The sequence below is a fragment of the Thalassophryne amazonica genome, chromosome 17 (genome assembly GCF_902500255.1).
Source record: "Thalassophryne amazonica chromosome 17, fThaAma1.1, whole genome shotgun sequence".
Taxonomy (NCBI): domain Eukaryota; kingdom Metazoa; phylum Chordata; class Actinopteri; order Batrachoidiformes; family Batrachoididae; genus Thalassophryne; species Thalassophryne amazonica.
This window is the reverse complement of record NC_047119.1, coordinates 31,051,841-31,077,933: the sequence shown is the minus strand read 5'-3', so window position 1 is coordinate 31,077,933 and position 26,093 is coordinate 31,051,841. Positions and strand designations below refer to the sequence as shown.

General features: G+C 38.1%; 1 protein-coding gene across 3 annotated transcripts in view; it reads right to left on the bottom strand.

The window, feature by feature from the left end:
* The window catches only part of LOC117529326 (lysine-specific demethylase 2B), a 50,884-nt gene extending 27,791 nt beyond the window's left edge, over nt 1–23,093 (bottom strand). For 2 of the 3 annotated variants that reach the window (XM_034192075.1, XM_034192077.1), the window contains exons 1-12: nt 22,928–23,092; nt 17,900–18,044; nt 17,715–17,793; nt 16,925–16,971; nt 9,974–10,152; nt 9,742–9,848; nt 6,704–6,797; nt 6,347–6,500; nt 6,075–6,190; nt 4,596–4,722; nt 2,826–3,256; nt 2,628–2,714 (exon numbers count right to left, since the gene is read on the bottom strand). In XM_034192075.1, coding sequence (XP_034047966.1) covers nt 2,628–2,714; nt 2,826–3,256; nt 4,596–4,722; nt 6,075–6,190; nt 6,347–6,500; nt 6,704–6,797; nt 9,742–9,848; nt 9,974–10,152; nt 16,925–16,971; nt 17,715–17,793; nt 17,900–18,044; nt 22,928–22,972 — 1,611 coding nt within the window. In that variant the 5' untranslated portion in view covers nt 22,973–23,092. Of the gene's footprint in view, nt 1–2,627; nt 2,715–2,825; nt 3,257–4,595; nt 4,723–6,074; nt 6,191–6,346; nt 6,501–6,703; nt 6,798–9,741; nt 9,849–9,973; nt 10,153–16,924; nt 16,972–17,714; nt 17,794–17,899; nt 18,045–22,927 lie in introns of all 3 variants that reach the window. The other variant, XM_034192076.1, reaches the window with a different exon arrangement.
* Nucleotides 23,094–26,093: the final 3,000 nt, after the last annotated feature.

The following is a 26,093-nucleotide window of genomic DNA, read 5'->3' as shown; positions in this document are numbered from 1 at the left end:
ATTATATATATATATATATATACACATACATACACACACACACATATATATATATATATATATATATATATATATACACATACATACACACACACACATATATATATATATATATATATATACATACATACACACACAGTATAAAGGATATTTCAATTTAGAGTAGATGGCGTTTAGAATCTGAGCATCTGAATCAACTGGCATTTATATTATGACTGAAAACATCCCTTTTTATTTTTTAATTTTAATGACTATATTTAATACCATTAATAACTGTGTGAGTTAAACTTATAAGTAAAAAAAAAAAAAAAAACACAAAAACCATGAAACCTTTAAACATGCATATGGGCTGAATTACTGTTACAAGTAAATAAACTATTCTTTTTTTTTTTTCATTTTACCTGCAGTAAAAGATAATGATGCTCAACAGAAACAGGCTCAGTTCTTTTGCCCATAAGTACATGTTTTGTAATCTACAGCTCATACTTCACTGTGTTAATGGCAATACAACACCAATACCAATTGTGTTACCATGCTTTTAACTCTTAACTCTTTTATTGTGTTTTTTAATCTTTTAATTCATTTTATTTTGTTTTTTGAATTGTTTTGTGTGCAGCACCTTGAGAAGACACTGCTTGTTTTGGCGCCATATAAGATGAAAATACTGAACTGAATTAATAGTCTGTTGAATGTCTGGCTGTGATATAGAGGAAAAGAGAGGAGCAAATATACATATTTTGGGCAGGGAAGGTGTGTTTTGTTTTGTTTTTTGTTAAGGAATGCTGCAGCCTGTTAAGTTGGAAATATGCAAATACGTACAGCTTTGGCTCCAGCTCCAGGGAAGAAGAAAAATGAGTGTGGAGCAAAAGACAGAGGAGGATTAAGACAGAGAAGACGAGAAGACAAGATGATAATAAGAAAGAAGATACAAAACCAGAAAAAGGAGAATGCTGGGAATACAGTGGGTATGATGTTTTTACAATATGGAGTCCATTCTTCACAAACACTGAAACTCAAATGATACAAAATAAACTTGATTAGTGCTCTAAATAACTAATATGCTGCAGCAATAAGAAAAGCTACTAATGTTTCTGCAGCTAATAATAGTGCTGGTACTGGTTTTGAGCTGTGAAAAAAAAATGCAGTCTGCATCTACATCATCAAAACTCCTTCATTAAATAAACTACACCTTTGTACTGAGCCAAAAGCTTCAACTGTTATTGCTTTCATGCACAAAACAGTGTTTAACTAGCACCCAATCTATCACTTACAAAAAAAAAAAAATGCCAAAAATTCTGTCTATATGTTTGGCATTATTTACACTTGGCATTAAAATAGGTCACCATTTATTATTAATCTAATTGTGGCCATATTGAAATCCAATTAGCATCCCATATCCAGGTGACTTCATACATCTGGTTTGAATAGGTCAAAAAAAAAAATTGACAAATGTGATGTTTAAAAACACACACAACAACAAGAGCCCAATCATCTCCCCTTAGGGCCCTGTCCCACTGGGGAGAGGATTAATTGCGCATGAATTGAGTATACAAATTACGGGCATTCGTTGTCGTCCACAACAAAAATGGATAAAAATGACAAATGTCCCAGTATGAATTATGGATATATTAATAATGTAGGTGTCTCAATTCCTTATCCCAGTGAGCTACTTGCTCTAGTAGGAGGCGAAGAGGACCTTCACAAACCCGCCTGTGCGCCATTAAACTTTTAATTTTATTTGCGGTTACCAACTGGTTCTACCCATGAAGCCATTTTATGTGGACTGCAAATTTACTTACATTTGCACTAGTACTGAATGTGTCACACTGTATTTTGGATGAATTTACACATGCAATTTAATGTGGCCACGCACTAATACATTTTAATTCCAGGTGGAAATGGGGGACTTGTGCATTTTTATATCCACAGACAAACTCACAACACAAACAACACCTCTGTGCCATAGCATAACTTTCTTCCCACATTTTGATGTACAGAAGACAATCTTGTTCACATGTAAAAGTGATCTGATTTAATAAAAGAAATTTAATTACCCTCATCATGGCCACAGACGCGTAACATACATAAGATGCTTTTAAAAAGTTAAAAAAAAAAAAAACATTTCCTTTATTTTATGGTATAAATCATTAAAATTAAAATAAAATAAAAAATACAAAAATTTAAGAAAGCTATGATTGTTGTTCTGATATAATCTGGATGTTTGGTCAAAAACATTTTGGCAAAGTTAGATATGAGCCAAAACTTTAAAACTACCATATCAGAATTTTTCAGTATGGAGACCACTGGTTATAGAACACGAGAACTCAGAACGTTTGCATTTCTTACACGGACAGTAAATGCCAGTGTGTTTTCATCAATGTAATTTAAACGGCCCCAAGCAAACAAAAAGGAAAACACTTAATATTTCTGATCCCATCACTGATGTGTCACAAGTCTGATGTAAGATGAGTATGACATTATCTGCATGCACAATATACTATTTCTTTCACCATTCAAATGATAACTTATCATTTGCAGGACTATATTTAGTATGCTGGTGTTATAAATATCTTTGTTAGCACATTAGATCTGTTAAACCTAATCTACTACAGCTTAAACATTTTTACCTTTGTTCTTTGCTTCGGCCAGTACACAACAGGAACTCCAGTAATGGCTAGTTTGGGGTCATCATCAGCATGTTCTTTTAAGATGACCTAAAAAAAAAAACAGTGGATAAGAAAATGAGCTATAACTGCATAACAGCAACTGTGAAAATTGTGCGATGTGTTCCACTGGAAAAAAAAGTGTTACTTGTTGTTTCATACCTTCATGTCTTCCAGCAGGCCTTGTGGATCCTCTATTCCTTCTGGAACGCATTTCTTATTTTCAGGTAGAGACTCCAGCTTCTCAACCAGGGTCTTGAGGCCAATCCGTTCAAACTCTGTCAAGTGAGTCCATTTATTCTGAGGCTCTGAAGCTGGAGAGTCAGAGGGAGTTTTCAGGAAATCTAAAGAGGTGGAACTGGGATGACAACTATCCTCAGAATCAACAGATAAAACATCTTTGAGGCGTCGAGGGCTTTGAGAGCCACGCGTTTTGCTCTTCCCATTGTCAGGAGAGCAGGAACCATCCTGTGCAACTTGTTCCAATCTTTCATCCTGGTCATGCCTGACCTGAGTTTCACATGAGTATTCATTCATGTCCTGGCTCCTGGAGTCTGAAGAGAGACTCTCTGTGTTTGTCTTTGCATCACAGTCTGAAAGAAAAAAGATCAACAGCTATAAAAAGTATAAGATCTCTTTCCGCACTGTTTATTTCTTTGCACTAGTAAAAATACACTGTCTGCAGAAATATCTCAAAAAAGAGACATAATATATGATCACACATGTACAACATGTCCAACACAATGCACAATAAGTGGCTACCTATTTCCTCATAATATGCTGACAGAAAACTTATTGTTCAATCTACCCCAGCTTACAGCTGTTTACCCACTTGCATGAAAGACCACAAATTATCTGGACATACTCATTTTAGGCTTTTAGTGGCAATCAAAGGTGTGGCCTGCGAGGTGGAGGGGGGGAGCTTCATGTTTGTATGCATACTTTTTAAATTCATGTATCTTCATTTTGCAGAGCAGGTGGATCTGTGGGATAAGAGATGGACTATTTAGGTTCGGTTCTAGACAGGTCCTTCAAGCTACCTGTCTGTGTCCTTGAACAAGACGGTTCAATGGCATTGTACTAGTCCACCCAGCTACAACCCCACCAATGAACTAGTGTCCTGCTCAGAGGGAGTCGTAGGCTGTCATTCACTCCACACTATGGCAGTTGGAGGTCTTCTCCAGCCCGATGGGCTACAGGGATCTGTATGACTTAATTCTTCACTTACGTTTTAACTGTCACATGATTTCACACAGTCTCTGACATATGAATACAAACTATTACAGAAATCCTCCAGGAAGAACCTTCATGTGAGAATGTGACATCATGCTGAGCACGATGGATCGCTAATTGTGACCAATTCCAGGAGGAAAGGGAGTCTAGAGTACTGATTTTCCAACTTAAAGCATGAAAATAAACATCTATTGTAAATTTTTGATGATTAAACAAAAGTACTCAGGAATGACAATAAAAACTGTGGTCTCTGTAGTCTTTTTAATTACGCAAGCATTTGAGACGTGACAAAAAAACACAGATCACAGGATATATCCCAAAAATCAAAAAGATGAGGCCTAAAGGCAAAAGCCAAAAAGCAAAAAAATGAAGACCAAAAAAGACCCCCTCCTTTTAACATTTTCTTTTTATATGCCCCCAAGAACAAGACCATTTTTGGACAAATATACCTTGGTCACAGCTAATATCCTACAAACCTCGTCTTGGTATAGGACAATCAACACAAGTATAACTGTATAAATATACTGTAGTTATACCAAAAATCCAAAAATGACCAGCCACACAAAATGACCAAACTGAAAAAATATGAAGTATAATAAATGTAGAATGAACAGATGAAGGCATAAAAAGTTAACAACACTATGAAAACACAAGGAATGCTACATTACTCCTTTAGCTTCATTACTTTATATTACTTACCCATTAGTAGAGGCTCTTTTTGGATCTCCTGAGAAAGGTAAGACCGTTTAGTCAAGCAGTGCACATATCTCTCCAGAACGTACCAGCACATCTCATGGTAAAAAGGAAAACGAAACTTGGAATGAACCTGAAAAAAACAGGGACAAAATCAGCATTAATGTAAACTTGAAAAACCATCTCTTTCGCTCGGAACTTAGGGAAAGTAAAGCTGACAGCAGCACAGACAGACAATAAGTACTACAATAAGCATGTAAGTACTGTCTTGTTTTGACAGTACTTATAAATGGACTGCATTTATATAGCGCTTTTCCATCTGCATCAGACGCTCAAAGCACTTTACATATATGCCTCACATTCACCCCGATGTCAGGGTGCTGCTCACTACACACCGGGAGCAATAGGGGATTAAAGGCCTTGCCCAAGGGCCCTTAGTGATTTACCAGTCAGGAGGGGATTTGAACCCATGATCTTCTGGACTCAAGCCCAACACCTTAACCACTAGACCATCACGTCCCCGACTTATCACTCTTTATATACAAAATAATGAAATCAATGTAATCATCTTACATAAGGTCATTTGTACAAGATAGCTGAATTCTACATTATTATTTGAAGAAGCTGTTTCCTTTGATTAATTACGTAATAGCATTTGTGCTACAGTATCTTTGCAGTGAGGTCAAAGTTCCAACAAAACCAGGCTTCATGCTATCACATTAAAATAGTTAAAGCTACAGTGTGTAGGACTTAAAGTCATCTGTTGCTGAGGTTGTAGTTTGCATTTGGCCTTTGCCCATCATGACTTTGGCTTCATGTTTTCACTTCTTTGGTAACAATGATTCATGCTCTCTTGCCTCTATTTCACAGAAATGAGAGTGCTCAAACTTGGTAGCCTGCACTAGCAACCAGTAGACAGTGTACAGGAGAGCAACCACTGATTCTTCTTCTTCTTTCAGTCTTCCAGTTGCACTGCAAAAAGTGAAAGTGAAAGAATGTCCTTTATGGACTACTGTACCAACATGGAGGCGCAACATGGCAGCCTCCATGAGGGGGGCTGTTTCCATGCAGACATGAAAGACTCATTGAAAGCTTACGAAAACATGTTGATTCATTGTTGCAGGTAATTTATACACTAATAAACAGATGGCAATAAATGCTACAAAGAAACATCACTAAGTCAGACACATTGTAGCTTTAAAACATCATTGCCTTTGACCAAAAATACTGTCATAAAAATAAAAAGAAGCCATGTGTTCTTTATTTTTAAATTTATATTCACAGTCTATCATTACCAATTTGCTTTTTGAAGGTTTTCTTTCATTTTTCAATTTTAATCAAACAGATTCCTCCTCTAACATATCTGCAATTCTTCAAAGGCAAAGTGTTCACCCTTCACTAAGTCTTCTACAGAGCCAGAAATTATTGTATTACAGAACAGATCAGAGGTCAACCATAGATCAAAGACTGCAATGAGACTCCTACCTTAGTCCTGTTCTCTATTTCATGGATGGTTAACTGCATAGGAATGTTAAAGCTGTGCAGAATGTTGCCTCCAAACACCAGTGTGTCCTCTGGCGTGTATACAGCATGAATCCACCCTTACTCACATGAAATACATGAAAATGTATGAGACATATGAAGGAACAAATAGCAGATACGAGTGGGGGAAAAAAAAAGTGCATGGCTAAAACTAAGTGAGCATCATTATATCTTAACTGTATGTGGGCTACTCTGACAGAACCATGTCAACACACCAGATGGAATGAAGAAAGTATCTCCCTGTTGAAGTTCAACTCTTTGACATCCATCAGCTCTGTCCCCCAGGAACACGTCACTCTGCTTTCCTGACAGGACCCAGTCCTCATAGAGAGCAAGGTTATGAAGGGTTGGAGGTACGAGCCAGAATACCTGTAGAAAAGGAGTGATTTCTATTAAAAGGCTATAATGTGTTGACCGTGACAGGTGAATCTAGAAGTGTCAAAACGTTCAAGCTTAGAAATATTACCAGAGCAAATCTGACATTTCTTTATTTCTCCATCATTGCTCAATGAAGAGAATAGCTGTATGGAATAAATCGGCATGTAAATTATTAGAGAGTAAAATTGACTTACTTTCTGGCCTTTGAAAACATGATACCACACAGAGGTTCCACCAAAATCGATGTGGAAATCTGTGTAGCAGCCCTTCACACTCATCAAACAGTACCTAGAGTCGAAAAACAAAGAGTAACATTGAAGAAAGGCAAATGAAGCAACAATGTAAAGGCACCGCAATATGCATTAAAAAAAGGAAAAGAAGAGCTCTAATCTAAGATTTAATTAAAAACAGATGTTGTGATTAAATGAAAAAAATCAGTTTAAAAAAATCACTCACAAAAGAAACAGCAAAGAGATTTTGAACAAAGAAGGATTTTCTTAAAAAGCAGATGTAAAATTTTAGCTACGTAGTTTGCCAGAAGGACCACAAGAGACTCAAGTCTCGTCTTGGTCTGCTTTTTCTTGTATTAAAGACTGTCACTGTTCCACCCTATTGTGAAGCAGTAACTGGTGACACAACAGACAAAAAGCCTTAAGGCACCTTGACACGCACAAATATGATCCCCACACTGGTACACAATCTGGCGTGCCAATGAGTAAACTCGTTGCGCACTGTTGCAAACTGTGTGCTGCGTGCCAGTGCACAAAGAAAATTTTGAAATGTGCAAAACTTCTGGTATGCATTAATTTTGTGAACTAGTCATGAACACTGTGCAACCTATTAGAAAACACTGCATGTCAATACGTGTCATTGTGCGCAGCGCATATGAATAATTATGATGAGATGTTACATCTATAATAAACATAATTTTACAGATACATTATTTAACTCAAGAAGGAATGAAAATGCAACTGTTTTACGAAGCCATTATAATATACATATTATAAATAATTACCTCAGACAAGATTGTAAATGTGTTCTCCACCACACGACGTGCATGGGACAACCTGCAGATGTAGATAATTTCTTTGTAATTCTGGGAGCGATGAGAGCTGGTTTCATCAGCCAAGTTCTGAGAACAAATGTGTCATTGGCTATGAAATGTTCATTTCATACAGTGTGGCGTCAAGTGGCGCAAAGCACGACTCATTGGCACGACGAATTGTGCGGCAATGCAGGGATCAAATCTGTGCAAGTGTTAAGGTTCCTTTACTTTTGCTGAAAGTCCTTTCTGCAATTATTTTATCAGTGTCAAAGTGCTCCATTTATTTGCAATCAGCGTTTATCAGAGCCATCCACCATCTCTTCAGCTTTCTGCTCGTGATGAAAATAAATCCCAATAATGATCCACCAAGACAAAAAAATAAAAGTATGTTAAACTACACTGCTAACAACAATAACATTATATTAATTATGAGTGGCTGAGTTTACAGAGGCAGGGCTATGAGATGCGAATCTAGCGTTTTTAGATTTATCCACTTTAGGACCCATTTTCAAAAAGTATCTTTTTCACACCAAAAATGTCAGGTTGCAAGGGAGCCGCCTGCATTTTTTGTTTTTTCAGCTAAAACGTGACTGATGCATACAGAGCAGAGAGGGAGAAGGCAAATGTCACGCACTCGCATTACTGAGATCCTTTATTTGAGTACATTCAATGTCTTTGAAATCTTCTGTTGGGTAGTCATGAAAAACAAAAGCAGATTTTTACCCTTATCACTTGGCAACGTAAATGTGTATGCTTAATTTAATTATGCCACATCGCAAGTCCTAGATGTAACTACTGCACACATGCAAATCGTGATAGCAATGCACAAGTGATATATCATGCTGGCCTAAAAGTGTTTCTCAAACTGTTAAACTCCAAAGTGTGATAGAGGTAGGAATATGCTGTTGTAATATACTGTTGGAGTGGCAAGCAGAGCTATTGTTTTTGGATATTTGGGGAAATTTGGTGGTCTACAAGACTTTTTTTTTTGGGGTTAAGTGGCCCTTGGTCTAAAAAAGTTTAGGAAAGACAACTACAGAGATAATAAAAAAGATGAAAAACAAGAGGCCAGAAACTAGTCACATAGCTGCAAAATATCTACTAATATAAACAGCAAGTTGGTTGTCATTTCCAGTGTCCTAAGGTTCTTGAAATGGAGCAACATTGCCACCTAGTAGACATTTATCATTAATGCAGGTACAATAGCGCTTTGCGCAGAGGTCAAGTAACACATATTCACAGTGTGTTAAACTCGATAGACTCCTTTCTCTTCACTTCTACAACTATACGCTTTAACTATTGACAGTCAAGTGACTGAATTGAATGAGCTATGTTACTAGCTTCCCAAAGCCTGTTAACATACCAAAGCTATGTTCCTGGCACACAGCACATAAGGCTCTACAAAATTCACTGCAAAAGTTGAATTTTTTCAACATACTCTCTGAAAACTCCAGACAAACTAACCAAACAAAAATGGAAGAAGGAGCTTTGCAAATACACCACAGACACTTCCACAGGAATGGATAAGCAAATGTATGTCAAGAATACACACAGAGAGGCATGTAGAAATAGGCCAGACTTATTCAGTGACTTGCAAATGTTCATGTATCCATCCTCTAACTTATCGAAAGACAACTGGCTATGAAAATGATGACATGCTGTAAATTCACAATGTGTGCCTATACCTGCTCATATGGACATTTTATACTTGTCATTCTTTTTTCCACTTGAACATTTTTTTTTTTTTGGTGTTGAATAACTCTGAACATTTTATTAAAGGTTATGTTCATGCAAAATCTGTCCATTTGCATTTATTTATGAACATATTTTAAATTCTACACTTAAAATTCAGTAGTGCCAAACAATCTGTGTATAAATGCACACAGCTGACTAGCTTTGAGGTTTCTCTGCAGTCAAACTGCATCTGTTAGAAAACCATCCTCTACTGTGGAAATCTCTGCTGCCTAGCAACAATCAAGAGCCCTTACATACAGGAGGGAGAGACACTGTCGGCATGTAGCATTCCACAGTGATGGAGTGATAGATGAGGCACTCCAATGGCAACCAAGGAAGGTATTTTCTTTGGTTTTATGCAATTCCAATTTATGTATCACATACTGACATAAAGATTCCCAAAAAAATGATCACAGAATACATCAGGGGAAACAAAATCTAATGAAGCCATACCTCTGTACTTTAGGGTACTTCATCACTGATAGTACATTGGTGGCTTCTGTTTGGCTTTCTTTCAGAACAGGAGGCCACATGTTGTCCACCCAGTCGACCTGATCCACCTGTGAGACATAGATCAAAACTGCACAATCAGTGAGTCAAGGCACTATTCATTTTTGGATACGATAGGTTGGTGATATTCAGGAAAACTCGTAACAACAATGCAGAGAAGGTGGAGTTACGCTACCACAGTGGGACGCTTGATGAGGTTTTCCAGTTTGGTGTGGCTGAACTCTAAGCTGATGACATTGAAGAGTTTGTCCCGCTCTTCCTCTGGTGTCTCATAATAGCGGACAAACTGAGCCATGCTCATCTCGGAACCTTTCTGCGTGCTCACGTCCATAACGTCCACAGACCTACGGCTGCCTGCATGCAACAACCAGGAAACAAGATGAAACCAACATATAAGTACTTCTGCAGTCATAATACCTGTGTTACTTTGGATACAAATATAATTCAATTCAATTCAATTTTATTTATATAGCGCCAAATCACAACAAACAGTTGCCCCAAGGCGCTTTATATTGTAAGGCAAGGCCATACAATAATTACGTAAAAACCCCAAAGGTCAAAACGACCCCCTGTGAGCAAGCACTTGGCGACAGTGGGAAGGAAAAACTCCCTTTTAACAGGAAGAAACCTCCAACAGAACCAGGCTCAGGGAGGGGCAGTCTTCTGCTGGGACTGGTTGGGGCTGAGAGAGAGAACCAGGAAAAAGACATGCTGTGGAGGGGAGCAGAGATCAATCACTACTGATTAAATGCAGAGTGGTGCATACAGAGCAAAAAGAGAAAGAAACACTCAGTGCATTATGGGAACCCCCCCAGCAGTCTAAGTCTATAGCAGCATAACTAAGGGATGGTTCAGGGTCACCTGATCCAGCCCTAACTATAAGCTTTAGCAAAAAGGAAAGTTTTAAGCCTAATCTTAAAAGTAGAGAGGGTGTCTGTCTCCCTGATCCGAATTGGGAGCTGGTTCCACAGGAGAGGAGCCTGAAAGCTGAAGGCTCTGCCTCCCATTCTACTCTTACAAACCCTAGGAACTACAAGTAAGCCTGCGGTCTGAGAGCGAAGCGCTCTATTGGGGTGATATGGTACTATGAGGTCCCTAAGATAAGAAGGGACTTGATTATTCAAAACCTTATAAGTAAGAAGAAGAATTTTAAATTCTATTCTAGAATTAACAGGAAGCCAATGAAGAGAGGCCAATATGGGTGAGATATGCTCTCTCCTTCTAGTCCCCGTCAGCACTCTAGCTGCAGCATTTTGAATTAACTGAAGGCTTTTCAGGGAACTTTTAGGACAACCTGATAATAATGAATTACAATAGTCCAGCCTAGAGGAAATAAATGCATGAATTACTTTTTTCAGCACCACTCTGAGACAAGACCTTTCTAATTTTAGAGATATTGCGTAAATGCAAAAAAGCAGTCTTACATATTTGTTTAATATGCACTTTGAATGACATACCCTGATCAAAAATGACTCCAAGATTTCTCACAGTATTACTAGAGGTCAGGGTAATGCCATCCAGAGTAAGGATCTGGTTAGACACCATGTTTCTAAGATCTGTGGGGCCAAGTACAATAACTTCAGTTTTATCTGAGTTTAAAAGCAGGAAATTAGAGGTCATCCATGTCCTTATGTCTGTAAGACAATCCTGCAGTTTAGCTAATTGGTGTGAGTCCTCTGGCTTCATGGATAGATAAAGCTGGGTATCATCTGCGTAACAATGAAAATTTAAGCAATGCCGTCTAATAATACTGCCTAAGGGAAGCATGTATAAAGTGAATAAAATTGGTCCTAGCACAGAACCTTGTGGAACTCCATAATTAACCTTAGTCTGTGAAGAAGATTCCCCATTTACATGAACAAATTGTAATCTATTAGATAAATGTGATTCAAACCACCGCAGCGCAGTGCCTTTAATACCTATGGCATGCTCTAATCTCTGTAATAAAATTTTATGGTCAACAGTATCAAAAGCAGCACTGAGGTCTAACAGAACAAGCACAGAGATGAGTCCACTGTCTGAGGCCATAAGAAGATCATTTGTAACCTTCACTAATGCTGTTTCTGTACTATGATGAATTCTAAAACCTGACTGAAACTCTTCAAATAGACCATTCCTCTGCAGATGATCAGTTAGCTGTTTTACAACTACCCTTTCAAGAATTTTTGAGAGAAAAGGAAGGTTGGAGATTGGCCTATAATTAGCTAAGATAGCTGGGTCAAGCGATGGCTTTTTAAGTAATGGTTTAATTACTGCCACCTTAAAAGCCTGTGGTACATAGCCAACTAATAAAGATAGATTGATCATATTTAAGATCGAAGCATTAAATAATGGTAGGGCTTCCTTGAGCAGCCTGGTAGGAATGGGGTCCAATAGACATGTTGATGGTTTGGATGAAGTAACTAATGAAAATAACTCAGACAGAACAATCTGAGAGAAAGAGTCTAACCAAATACCGGCATCACTAAAAGCAGCCAAAGATAACGATACGTCTTTGGGATGGTTATGAGTAATTTTTTCTCTAATAGTTAAAATTTTATTAGCAAAGAAAGTCATGAAGCCATTACTAGTTAAAGTTAAAGGAATACTCCGCTCAATAGAGCTCTGACTCTTTGTCAGCCTGGCTACAGTGCTGAAAAGAAACCTGGGGTTGTTCTTATTTTCTTCAATCAGTGATGAGTAGTAAGATGTCCTAGCTTTATGGAGGGCTTTTTTATAGAGCAACAGACTCTTTTTCCAGGCTAAGTGAAGATCTTCTAAATTAGTGAGACGCCATTTCCTCTCCAACTTACGGGTTATCTGCTTTAAGCTGCAAGTTTGTGAGTTATACCACGGAGTCAGGCACTTCTGATTTAAAGCTCTCTTTTTCAGAGGAGCTACAGCATCCAAAGTTGTCTTCAATGAGGATGTAAAACTATTGACGAGATACTCTATCTCACTTACAGAGTTTAGGTAGCTACTCTGCACTGTGTTGGTATATGGCATTAGGGAACATAAAGAAGGAAACATATCCTTAAACCTAGTTACAGCGCTTTCTGAAAGACTTTTAGTGTAATGAAACTTATTCCCCACTGCTGGGTAGTCCATCAGAGTAAATGTAAATGTTATTAAGAAATGATCAGACAGAAGGGAGTTTTCAGGGAATACTGTTAAGTCTTCAATTTCCATACCATAAGTCAGAACAAGATCTAAGATATGATTAAAGTGGTGGGTGGACTCATTTACATTTTGAGCACAGCCAATTGAGTCTAATAATAGATTAAATGCAGTGTTGAGACTGTCATTCTCAGCATCTGTGTGGATGTTAAAATCGCCTACTATAATTATCTTATCTGAGCTAAGCACTAAGTCAGACAAAAGTTCTGAAAATTCACAGAGAAACTCACAGTAACGACCAGGAGGACGATAGATAACAAATAAAACTGGTTTTTGGGACTTCCAATTTGGATGGACAAGACTAAGAGTCAAGCTTTCAAATGAATTAAAGCTCTGTCTGGGTTTTGGATTAATTAATAAGCTGGAATGGAAGATTGCTGCTAATCCTCCGCCTCGGCCCGTGCTACAAGCGTTCTGGCAGTTAGTGTGACTCGGGGGTGTTGACTCATTTAAACTAACATATTCATCCTGCTGTAACCAGGTTTCTGTAAGGCAGAATAAATCAATATGTTGATCAATTATTATATCATTTACTAACAGGGACTTAGAAGAGAGAGACCTAATGTTTAATAGACCACATTTAACTGTTTTAGTCTGTGGTGCAGTTGAAGGTGCTACATTATTTTTTCTTTTTAAATTTTTATGCTTAAATAGATTTTTGCTGGTTATTGGTGGTCTGGGAGCAGGCACCGTCTCTACGGGGATGGGGTAATGAGGGGATGGCAGGGGGAGAGAAGCTGCAGAGAGGTGTGTAAGACTACAACTCTGCTTCCTGGTCCCAACCCTGGATAGTCACGGTTTGGAGGATTTAAGAAAATTGGCCAGATTTCTAGAAATGAGAGCTGCTCCATCCAAAGTAGGATGGATGCCGTCTCTCCTAACAAGACCAGGTTTTCCCCAGAAGCTTTGCCAATTATCTATGAAGCCCACCTCATTTTTTGGACACCACTCAGACAGCCAGCAATTCAAGGAGAACATGCGACTAAACATGTCACTCCCGGTCCGATTGGGGAGGGGCCCAGAGAAAACTACAGAGTCCGACATTGTTTTTGCAAAGTTACACACTGATTCAATGTTAATTTTAGTGACCTCCGATTGGCGTAACCGGGTGTCATTACTGCCGACGTGAATTACAATCTTACCAAATTTACGCTTAGCCTTAGCCAGCAGTTTCAAATTTCCTTCAATGTCGCCTGCTCTGGCCCCCGGAAGACAATTGACTATGGTTGCTGGTGTTGCTAACTTCACATTTCTCAAAACAGAGTCGCCAATAACCAGAGTTTGATCCTCGGCGGGTGTGTCGCCGAGTGGGGAAAAACGGCTAGAAATGTGAACGGGTTGGCGGTGTACACGGGGCTTCTGTTTAGGGCTACGCTTCCTCCTCACAGTCACCCAGTCGGCCTGCTTTCCCGGCTGCTCGGGATCTGCCAGAGGGAAACTAACGGCGGCTAAGCTACCTTGGTCCGCACCGACTACAGGGGCCTGGCTAGCTGTAGAATTTTCCACGGTGCAGAGCCGAGTCTCCAATTCGCCCAGCCTGGCCTCCAAAGCTACGAATAAGCTACACTTATTACAAGTACCATTACTACTAAAGGAGGCCGAGGAATAACTAAACATTTCACACCCAGAGCAGAAAAGTGCGGGAGAGACAGGAGAAGCCGCCATGCTAAACCTGCTAAGAGTTAGTAGCTGCGCTAAGCTAGCGGATTCCTAAAAACACGCAAAGTGAATAACGTGTAAATAATTTAGAGGTGATTCAGCAGAAGGAGTGCTTTAGTTAAGGCACGTGAAGATTACACTGTGAAACAAATCATTATCTAGGTAACTAGATCAATCCAACTGCGCAGATTAAACAGCTAACAGATACAGCAAAACACCGCTGTGCTCCGGAACAGGAAGTGATACAATACCACAGTGAGAACCAACCACCAGTAGAGGCAAGCAAGAGCAAAGTCCACAATACCACACTATTGTGCTGTGATCAGTAGTGGGGACAGTTCAGCTAATCCGATAGCAGATAATTATCGAAGCTAATGTTTTTGCTAGCGGATGAGCTTTTCAGATAAGTTTTAAAATCACCATTGGACCAGTTATCTTCCGATAAATTTATTTATGATAACTTTCAGTCCAATAACATTTTTTTTTTGCTGGTAAAGTGAGCAAAGTTTAACGGTCAAAAACATTTGTAAACGCAAAAATCAAACATTTTAGTCCGTCTGTTGTGTGTTTATTTATGGCAGACTGGCTATCGCTTGCTGATGACATCATCATCATTACACGCAAAACGTGATTGACCGGTCGACGCAGGGAGCATTGTGGGTAGTGTAGTTCAGGTTCACTTTGGACGTTACAGTGTTTCCGTCCCTTGGAAATCTGCTGCAAAACCCATCACACATCGTGCAAAAAGAATTATTTAAATATCTAAAGGACACTGGATTACTTCATCGCATCTAAATAAATGACTATGGCTGCCAGGAGTTAAGATTTTGTAAAATCTCAGTGATCAGTCACCAGCCCAGTAGGTGGCGGTAAATGCACTTTAAACTGGTGCCGACCGCCATTGGATCCGAAAGAAGAAGAAGACAGCTCCATACAAACACAAAACGGACTAATTTTAACATTATTTTTATTTTATTTCTTTGTGGCTGACGGTATCACCAAGATTCGGTGGGAGAGAGGAGCTCTCTCGGCGCAGCTGTGTACAGAGGGACGTTTCTTCACCATTTAGACTGTTTTGGATAATCTCAGGACGATTATTTTTTCAGATGAATCCCACAGAAAACAACAGGTAATTTATATTTACTACGTGTATTTTACTCTGCCAATCAATGCATTAAAAATGCATGGGCGTATTTCGATTGTTTAAACCGCAGGGTTGAAAGCGTGTGAAAAAAGTGGCAGCTTTTAGTTCATAAATGACGGTGTATCTAATACCAGGATAAACTGTGACTTCTAATGCTGTGTTTTACTGCTTTTGAAAGATGATGACAGTGTTTGGGGTTTTATTTTTTTATTCATTCATTTTTCATGCGTTCTTTTGTGTTTGTGATCCTTGAATTTACTCAGCAGCCCCTGCGGCGCTTAAAGTGAAACTGATCTATCAGAAGCCAACAGCGTAATCTGATGTGCCTGCATCCAAATCAATACTAAAGGTTATCGGTTATCTGTAATAAAGATACATTTTTTTTAGCAGTTTATTGGTTTATCGTCATAAAAGATAACTTTTCAGTTATCTGATTAATGGTTATCGAAGCTAACTTTTTGGTTAGCTGTGCCCACCACTGGCTGTGATACAGAAAATGAATTGCATGAAAATGGGGCATTTTAAACTTGTAATAAGTAAAATAAATAAATAAATTGTGCTAATGAAACAAGTGAAAATTCAATTAATATTTCTTGAAATGAGGTCTTGAAATTAGTTGAGCTTCATTTTTCTGGTAAAAGGAAGTGTTATATCTTTTACAAATAATAGCAGCTGCAAAATCTTGCAGTGTGTCACAACAAATCTCGTTTTAATCCAGATATGACTCAAAAAATGTTTCTAAGACTTTCTTATGTAGCAAGATTTTTAAGATGTATTATTTAAAACAAGACCTTAGATCTTATTTAAATTTTACTAAAGTGATTTTGTCTTATATTAATTGTAATTAGATATTTTATCTAGAAATTAGACAAATGTACTTGTAAGATTTCGCATTTTTGCAGTGTACTCTATCTGTTACCATTCTCATGAAGCAGGTGAATTCTCCAAGCTGGACATACAATATTAACACAGGTTACAATTTGTTTGAGTTCATGACATACTTTACGGTAACTGTACAGTGCATTAACTTGTACTGTATGCAGATGCATGAAGAGATGCTTTTATGTTATTAATTTTATTCTTAATGGCTCCACAATTACTTCACTAGCAAAGAAATACATGACACATTTTAGTGTATCTTCATGCATACCCAAATGTTTTACTTACCAACCAACCCTTTAATCTCACTAACTGTAAACTCTTGCTCAGGCATTCTACATAAACAGAAAAGAGAGACATGGGCAATTATTAGTTAATATATTACAGATGTTATTACAAACTTAAGCAAAAAAAACTAAATACAGCAACATTTGTGCTACAATGAAATAAGTCACTGTGATTCAGCCAGGTGTTGAAGAAAAAAATGTTAGTAAGACAAAACAAGTCAACTGGGGGAATATCCAGCTGTGAGAAATTTCACTGTGCATTTTTTTTGATCGTTTTTAAATATTTTATATAGTAATTAATGAAATAGAAACAAATTATTTCACAGAACAAATCATTCAATAATAATGACATTGTGTAATTGGAGCCTCAAACTTAATGGATACCAAAAACAACTAGAAAAGACAACAGAGAGAACAACTGTGCCAAGACAAAACAATCATCAAATCTTACATTGGAAATAACATTACTGCTGTAATTTACATTATGTCCAAATGTATAAATCCAGAAAATTACGCGGAACTACAAAAAATTCACCTGCTGATTTTTTCATGGGGTATTGCATGAGTGAGAAGTTTCATGAAGACCATCATATTCATTTATGAAAAACTAGAATCTGCAAATCCAAAACTTTTATGAGTACTAGTGACAGGGTTGATCATTCTAACCATGTTTCATGAAGATCAACTGAAACTTTTCTTGAGTAATCAAGCCAACAAACATAAACTACAAATTATGGTTTTGGGGATGGCTTCAACAATCAAAGTGGTGAATTAGAAAAATGTATTCTCACCTGATTCCTAGTCCATCTTTCTCTTTAAAAATAAGCGGGATCCTGAGCGCCTCCTTTTGCACATATTCATAAGTGAATGCTGCAATGTGTTTAAGCCAAACACACTTTCAGGAAAATCATTTACAGCAGTAACAACATGCCAATTAAAAAACAGAGGCTATATTGTGGAGTGTGAATTGGTTTACCTTTTCCCTCCATCAGATGGACAAAGTCTGCATTGTAACGGTCACTGGCAAGCTTTTCCTCCACACTAAAACCTCTGATGTTTGCAATTTCTTCAACATCGGACAAATCCTCATTTTCATCGTACATTCTCCGGCAGATGGAGCGCTGTCATTGACAAATTGACATTAACAAACTGGAAAAAAGCTCTCTTTTCTTCAGGTAAAAAACTAATTGTGGCCTTTCACTCCCAATTATGATTATATTCCAAAGGGTCATATCCAGTTTTTTCACAGTGGTTCTCAAACTGTGGCCCAGACCCCTAGTTTGTTTCTAAGAAATTATCTGTTTCTATGCCCACTGGTTTAAAGGAATAGTTCACCAAACTTCAACTTCATTTTTGTTCCTGGAGGACAAATGGTCATGCTCCAAGGCACAAGTGAAATAGCTTAAAAAAAAAAAAAAAAAAGTATTTTCTAAACTATGTGTTGCACTGCCGTATTAGTCACATCTGTCCAAAAAAATGCATCATTAAGCGGAAAAAACATATGTAAGTCACATCAGTGTGTAATTTTCATTTATTTTTGAAATTTGTTTGAAATACTGCTTCATGCAACAAAAAAGAAAATTAATTTAAGTGGCACATTATTTATAACGCAAAACCTGTGTTAGTGACTAGAAGCTAACAGATTAATTAAAATTACTGTACAAAGTACAAAAAACTCTAGTGTAAACTGCTTTTTGTCACCACTGAACAGATGAAAACGTAAAGAATGAGCTAAACGTGTGCACATTTCCCTCACTAAATAAATACAAACGTTTTTATTGATTACACAGTTTTAATACATTAAAGATAGCTTTATCTTGGCCTCGCATTCCACATCATTGTCCTCTGCCTGTCCCACAAAATGCAAACAAGGAGAGTGTTGAGTAGCATGAAGGTTATTCCCTCTCTTTATTGAAGAGCATGGTCTTTCAGTTTGAGAGTGTGATTTATTATTTTCCCTCATTCTCTAAGGCAGCTGATCCTCCTTATTCAGACCTTCTTGTTTTACAGCAGTTGGCATCAAGCATAATGCTGCATTACTGCTCTGGAGTGTGGATGAAACAGTATCTAATTCAGATCAGTATACAGCTTGTCACACTTGTAGACATTATATTATATTATATTATATTAGAACTTTATTAATCCCTTGGGAAGGCCCCCTCAGGGAAACTGAGGTTCCAGCAGCATTGTACAGCAGCACACAGGGTAAAAAGCACGCAAAGTATTAAAAGTAAAAGTTAAAAAAAAAAAAAACAATTTGCAAATTATAATTAATAATTAATACCAGAAATACTACTCACTACTGGCTTACTGGCTACTACTGTTCCTCTCTTTCCCATCCCCTACCTTCCTGTTATTTTTCCTCACTCAAGATGCCATCTTGTGGCCATACATGATAATGCAGTAGTTTTTCATATTAAGTCACTTCAATATACGAGTCACACGACCAGCCAAATAAAGACAAAGACAAAAATAAATAAATAAGTGCAACTTAAGTGGGAGATGGGGTGCCAAACACAGTGAGCCGAAAGACAGCAATGTACAGTATTGACATTAAAAATTTTTTAAACAAATTACACAATTTAAGCATAAATAAATTATCAAGGATTCTGTAAAAAGTCCAAGAAATGTATCAATATTGTGGCTTCAATTCAATTAAATTCTGCTAAATCTTTTTTAATTATTAAATGAAGCGACTCAAGGATACAATCATATCCCCTGCAATGTTGTGACTATACGGTCACATCCGAGATGGCAGATGTGTGTTCACTTCCAAGCATGCCCGCTCATGTGGAATTAGTATCTTCTGAGATTCCCATGTCTCTAATGAAGGAGGCAGACAATGACTGATTTCTTACCAAACACTGTGACAAGTATTTCTCTGTATAGCAGTGATGTGCCTCTTCCTCACTGCAAGTGGGAAAGGAATGAAACAAAAGCTCTGCCTAAAAGGGTATTTCCAACTGAAGTTCTTGAATCTGGTATGCCATAATACATACAGTCTGTCATAGTGTTTAATCTGTTTTTTCCTTGTCAATGCTAGTTGAAATTTTTTTATCATTTGATAAACTGTGCCATCACAGGGTGTAGCCAGCAGTGTTTTACTTTTTATCATCCTCTTATTCAAAACAATGGAACATCCAGTTTACTGTCTGCCACAAAATTAAGACTGACTGCAAAATAGGGCAGCACAGTGTCAGTTTGTATGTTCTTCCTTTTTTCCGTGTTTGTGTGGGTTCCTTCCTCCAATTTCCAAAGATGTGCTGGGTAAGGGAATTGGTGACTCTAAATTGACCGTAGGTGTGAGTGAGACTGTTTGTGTGTTGGTTTGTACAACCCCTGGCAAAAATTATGGAATCACCGGCCTCGGAGGATGTTCATTCAGTTGTTTAATTTTGTAGAAAAAAAGCAGATCACAGACATGACACAAAACTAAAGTCATTTCAAATGGCAACTTTCTGGCTTTAAGAAACCCTATAAGAAATCAAGAAAAAAAATTGTGGCAGTCAGTAACGGTTACTTTTTTAGACCAAGCAGAGGGAAAAAAATATGAACTCACTCAATTCTGAGGAATAAATTATGGAATCACCCTGTAAATTTTCATCCCCAAAACTAACACCTGCATCAAATCAGATCTGCTCGTTAGTCTGCATCTAAAAAGGAGTGATCACACCTTGGAGAGCTGTTGCACCAAGTGGACTGACATGAATCATGGCTCCAACACGAGAGATGTCAATTGAAACAAAGGAGAGGATTATCAAACTCTTAAAAGAGGGTAAATCATCACGCAATGTTGCAAAAGATGTTGGTTGTTCACAGTCAGCTGTGTCTAAACTCTGGACCAAATACAAACAACATGGGAAGGTTGTTAAAGACAAACATACTGGTAGACCAAGGAAGACATCAAAGCGTCAAGACAGAAAACTTAAAGCAATATGTCTCAAAAATCGAAAATGCACAACAAATGAGGAACGAATGGGAGGAAACTGGAGTCAACGTCTGTGACCGAACTGTAAGAAACCGGCTAAAGGAAATGTGATTTACATTCAGAAAAGCTAAATGAAAGCCATCATTAACACCTAAACAGAAAAAAAACAAGGTTACAATGGGCTAAGGAAAAGCAATCGTGGACTGTGGATGACTGGATGAAAGTCATATTCAGTGATGAATCTCGAATCTGCATTGGGCAAGGTGATGATGCTGGAACTTTTGTTTGGTGCCGTTCCACAGTCATTGATGATATGGGGCTGCATGTCAGGTAAAGGCACTGGGGAGATGGCTGTCATTACATCATCAATAAATGCACAAGTTTATGTTGATATTTGGGACACTTTTCTTATCCCATCAATTGAAAGGATGTTTGGGGATGATGAAATCATTTTTCAAGATGATAATGCATCTTGCCATAGAGCAAAAATGTGAAAACATTCCTTGCAAAAAGACACATAGGGTCAATGTCATGGCCTGCAAATAGTCCGAATCTTAATCCATTGAAAATCTTTGGTGGAAGTTGAAGAAAATGGTCCATGACAAGGCTCCAACCTGCAAAACTGATCTGGCAACAGCAATCAGAGAAAGTTGGAGCCAGATTGATGAAGAGTACTGTTTGTCACTCATTAAGTCCATGCCTCAGAGACTGCAAGCTGTTATAAAAGCCAGAGGTGGTGCAACAAAATACTAGTGATGTGTTGGACCGTTCTTTTGTTTTTCATGATTCCATAATTTTTTTCCTCAGGATTGAGTGATTCCATATTTTTTTCCCTCTGCTTGGTCTAAAAAAGTAACTGTTACTGACTGCCACAATTTTTTTTCGTGATTTCTTATAGTGTTTCTTAAAGCCAGAAAGTTGCCATTTGAAGTGACTTTAGTTTTGTGTCATGTCTGTGATCTGTTTTTTTTTTCTACAAAATTAAACAACTGAATGAACATCCTCCAAGGCCGGTGATTCCATAATTTTGCCAGGGGTTGTATTTATGTGTCTGCTGTGTGATAGACTGGCAGCCTGTCCAAAGTGTACCCCACTTGGAGAGTACCAAAATGGTGGCCTGTTCAAGGTGTACTCCACCCCTCGCCCAATGACTGCTGGTACAGGTTCCAAAACCCCATGATCTTTAACTGGAATAAGCAGGGTCAGAAAATAGATGCATGGTTGCAAAATAGTTACTCACTTTAGTCACTAATTCAATCGGTGAATTATCCTTGAAATGGAATAGAGCTCCAGCTCACCACTCATTTGCATTCAGGAAATGGGCATCACTCCATCTCCGTGGGCGTGTCAAACAAGGTGTTGATGGACTCAGTGGGAATAGAAAACTATGAAGTCCATATAAGGGCGTCTTAACATGATAGGACAAGTTTAAAACAAGCAGTTTCCATTTTGCTTCCAGCAGCAGACTCTCTACATGTACATACCACAAACAGCGGAAGTTGTTTAACATGACAGCCCGAACACATTAAAACGTAAAAGGTAGGTTAAAGACTGGTTTGGCACAATATGATCCCTATTATGTGTTAACAAGCAGACTTTTGCTATGGAAGCAAAGGATAAACCAAATGCTCACTGACTGAATGTTCAAATGAACTAAAATGTGTTCTTTGGTCAAATCTGATAAATATTAAATGTATCTTTTGGAAGGAGGGGCATGAATATTTTTGACTTGTAAAGGAGGAGGGGAAGCAAAAAAGTTTGAGAACCACTGCATTTAGATGTGATGTTACACAATAACTATTAAAAAAAACACTTTGTAAAAATAAAGCTGAATATTACTGTTGATCATTTAAATATGTCTAGAATTTTATCGCTCTGAGTTGAGCCATTTGCTGTCAGAACTGTTATAAAATATGTAAGTTGCAAAGTCTAAAATGTGATGTTCATCTTTTTCCCCACACAGCAGCTAAACTGCAGAGCGCGAGCACCCCTACAAATAACATTAGCTTTGCTAACTAATTAGCTCGCTGCCAATAAGCTAACGTTTGGTTTAAAAGGCGGCACTTTGGTACAGACCAGCCTGCGTCCGGAATCCGCACACGTCTCCGCGGCCTGGGCCATCGTCTCTGTGAAGGTCTGACACTCTCTCAGTGTCGGAAAAGCGCCATGGTCCGCGCTCAAGTTAAAGAAAGACTTAGCACGCTTTTAGGGTTCAAAACAAGGGAACCATGGTTTGTGTGTATGACGTCACCGCCAGGAACCAAAACATTGTTGGACAGCGTCACGTGTCAGCTCATCCGCTTTCATAAATATATGTATAATAATAATAAAAAAAAAATACTTAAAATTGCATTAACTATACATGACAGGGAAACCTTGAAAACATACAGTAGGATTTACTTGAACATCAACAACTTTGTTTTAATGCAACAACAATTTTGTCAGTTTTTGTCAGTTCCACATTTTATGTTACAGCCTTATTCCAGAATGGATGAAATTTCTTTTTTTCCTCAAAATTCTACACACAATACCCCATAATGTCAATGTGAAAAAAGTTTTTTGAGATGTTTGCAAATTTATTAAAAATAATAATAATAAAAAAAAACTAAGAAATCACACGTATGTAAGTATTCACAGCCTTTGCCACAAAGCTCAAAATTGAGCTCTGGTCCATGCTGTTTCCACTTATCATCCTTGAGATGTTTCTACAGCTTAACTGGAGTTCAGCTAGGGCCATTTCAGTTGACCTGACATGATTTGAAAAGCTATACACACCTGTCTACATATAAGGTCCCACAGTTGACAGTGTATGTCAGAGCACAAACCAATCATGAAGTCAAAGGAATTGTCTGTAGCCTTCTGAGACAGGGTGGGCTCAAGGCACAAATTTGGGGAAGGGTACAGAAACATTTCTGCTGCTTTGAAGGTCCCAATGAGCACAATGGCCTCCATCATCTGTAAATGGAAGACGTTGGGATCCACCAAGACTCTTCCTAGAGCTGGCCGCCCATCTAAACTGAGTGGTCGGGTGAGTAGGGCCAGCATTCCTCTGTGGAGAGAGTAGAACCTTCCAGAAGGACAACTATCTCTGCAGCAATCCAACAATCAAGCCTGTAGAGTTGCCAGATGGAAGCCACTCCTTAGTAAAAGGCACATGACAGCCCACCTGGAGTTTGCCAAAAGGCACCTGAAGGACTCTCAGACCATGTTTTTCAGCAGCAGGAACTGGGAGAATAGTCAGGATTGCTCCAGAAACGCTCTTGACCTCAAACTGGGGTGACGGTTCATCTTTCAGCAGGACAATGACCCTAACCACACAGCCAAGATATCAAAGCAGTGGCTTCAGGACAACTCTGTGAATGTCCTTTCGCATCCAACCTGATGGAGCTTGAGAGGTGCTGCAAAGACGAATGGGCAAACTACCCAAAGATTGGCACGCCAAGCTTGTGGTATCATATTCAAGAAGACTTGAGGCTGTAATTACTGCCAGTGCCAAAGGTGCATCAACAAAGTATTGAGCAAAGGCTGTGAATATTTTTGTACATGTGATTTCTTAGTTTTTATTTTTAATACATTTTAAAAAATTAACAAACAAAACAAAAATTTTTCATCTTGTCATTAGTCTATGGGATGATGTGAGTAGGATTTTGAGGGGGGAAAATGAATTTACTCCATTTTGGAATAAGGCTGTAACATAATAAAATGTGGAAAAAGTGAAGTGCTGTGAATACTTTCTAGATGCACTGTAGTAAAATGACATAGATGTAGCAAAAACAAAGATATTTGAATGAAATTGTGGTTAGTTTGAGTTGCACTGATGACATCATGACATAAATGAGTCAACACCCCCGAGTCACACTTAACTGTCAGATTGCTCGTAGCACGGGCCGGGGCGGAAGATTAGCAGCAATCTTCCATTCCAGCTTATTAATTAATCAAAAACCCAGACAGAGCTTTAATTCATTTGAAAGCTTGTCTCTTAGTCTTGTCCATCCAAATTTGAAGTCCCAAAAAACAGTTTTATTTGTTATTATCTATCGTCCACCTGGTCGTTACTGTGAGTTTCTCTGTGAATTTTCAGACCTTTTGTCTGACTTAGTGCTTAGCTCAGATAAGATAATTATAGTGGGCGATTTTAACATCCACACAGATGCTGAGAATGACAGCCTCAACACTGCATTTAATCTATTATTAGACTCTATTGGCTTTGCTCAAAAAGTAAATGAGTCCACCCACCACTTTAATCATATCTTAGATCTTGTTCTGACTTATGGTATGGAAATAGAAGACTTAACAGTATTCCCTGAAAACTCCCTTCTGTCTGATCATTTCTTAATAACATTTACATTTACTCTGATGGACTACCCAGCAGTGGGGAATAAGTTTCATTACACTAGAAGTCTTTCAGAAAGCGCTGTAACTAGGTTTAAGGATATGATTCCTTCTTTATGTTCTCTAATGCCATATACCATCACAGTGCAGAGTAGCTACCTAAACTCTGTAAGGGAGATAGAGTATCTCGTCAATAGTTTTACATCCTCATTGAAGACAACTTTGGATGCTGTAGCTCCTCTGAAAAAGAGAGCTTTAAATCAGAAGTGTCTGACTCCGTGGTATAACTCACAAACTCGTAGCTTAAAGCAGATACCCGTAAGTTGGAGAGGAAATGGCGTCTCACTAATTTAGAAGATCTTCACTTAGCCTGGAAAAAGAGTCTGTTGCTCTATAAAAAAAAAGCCCTCCGTAAAGCTAGGACATCTTTCTACTCATCACTAATTGAAGAAAATAAGAACAACCCCAGGTTTCTTTCAGCACTGTAGCCAGGCTGACAAAGAGTCAGAGCTCTATTGAGCTGAGTATTCCATTAACTTTAACTAGTAATGACTTCATGACTTTCTTTGCTAACAAAATTTTAACTATTAGAGAAAAAATTACTCATAACCATCCCAAAGACGTATCGTTATCTTTGGCTGCTTTCAGTGATGCCGGTATTTGGTTAGACTCTTTCTCTCCGATTGTTCTGTCTGAGTTATTTTCATTAGTTACTTCATCCAAACCATCAACATGTTTATTAGACCCCATTCCTACCAGGCTGCTCAAGGAAGCCCTACCATTATTTAATGCTTCGATCTTAAATATGACCAATCTATCTTTGTTAGTTGGCTATGTACCACAGGCTTTTAAGGTGGCAGTAATTAAACCATTACTTAAAAAGCCATCACTTGACCCAGCTATCTTAGCT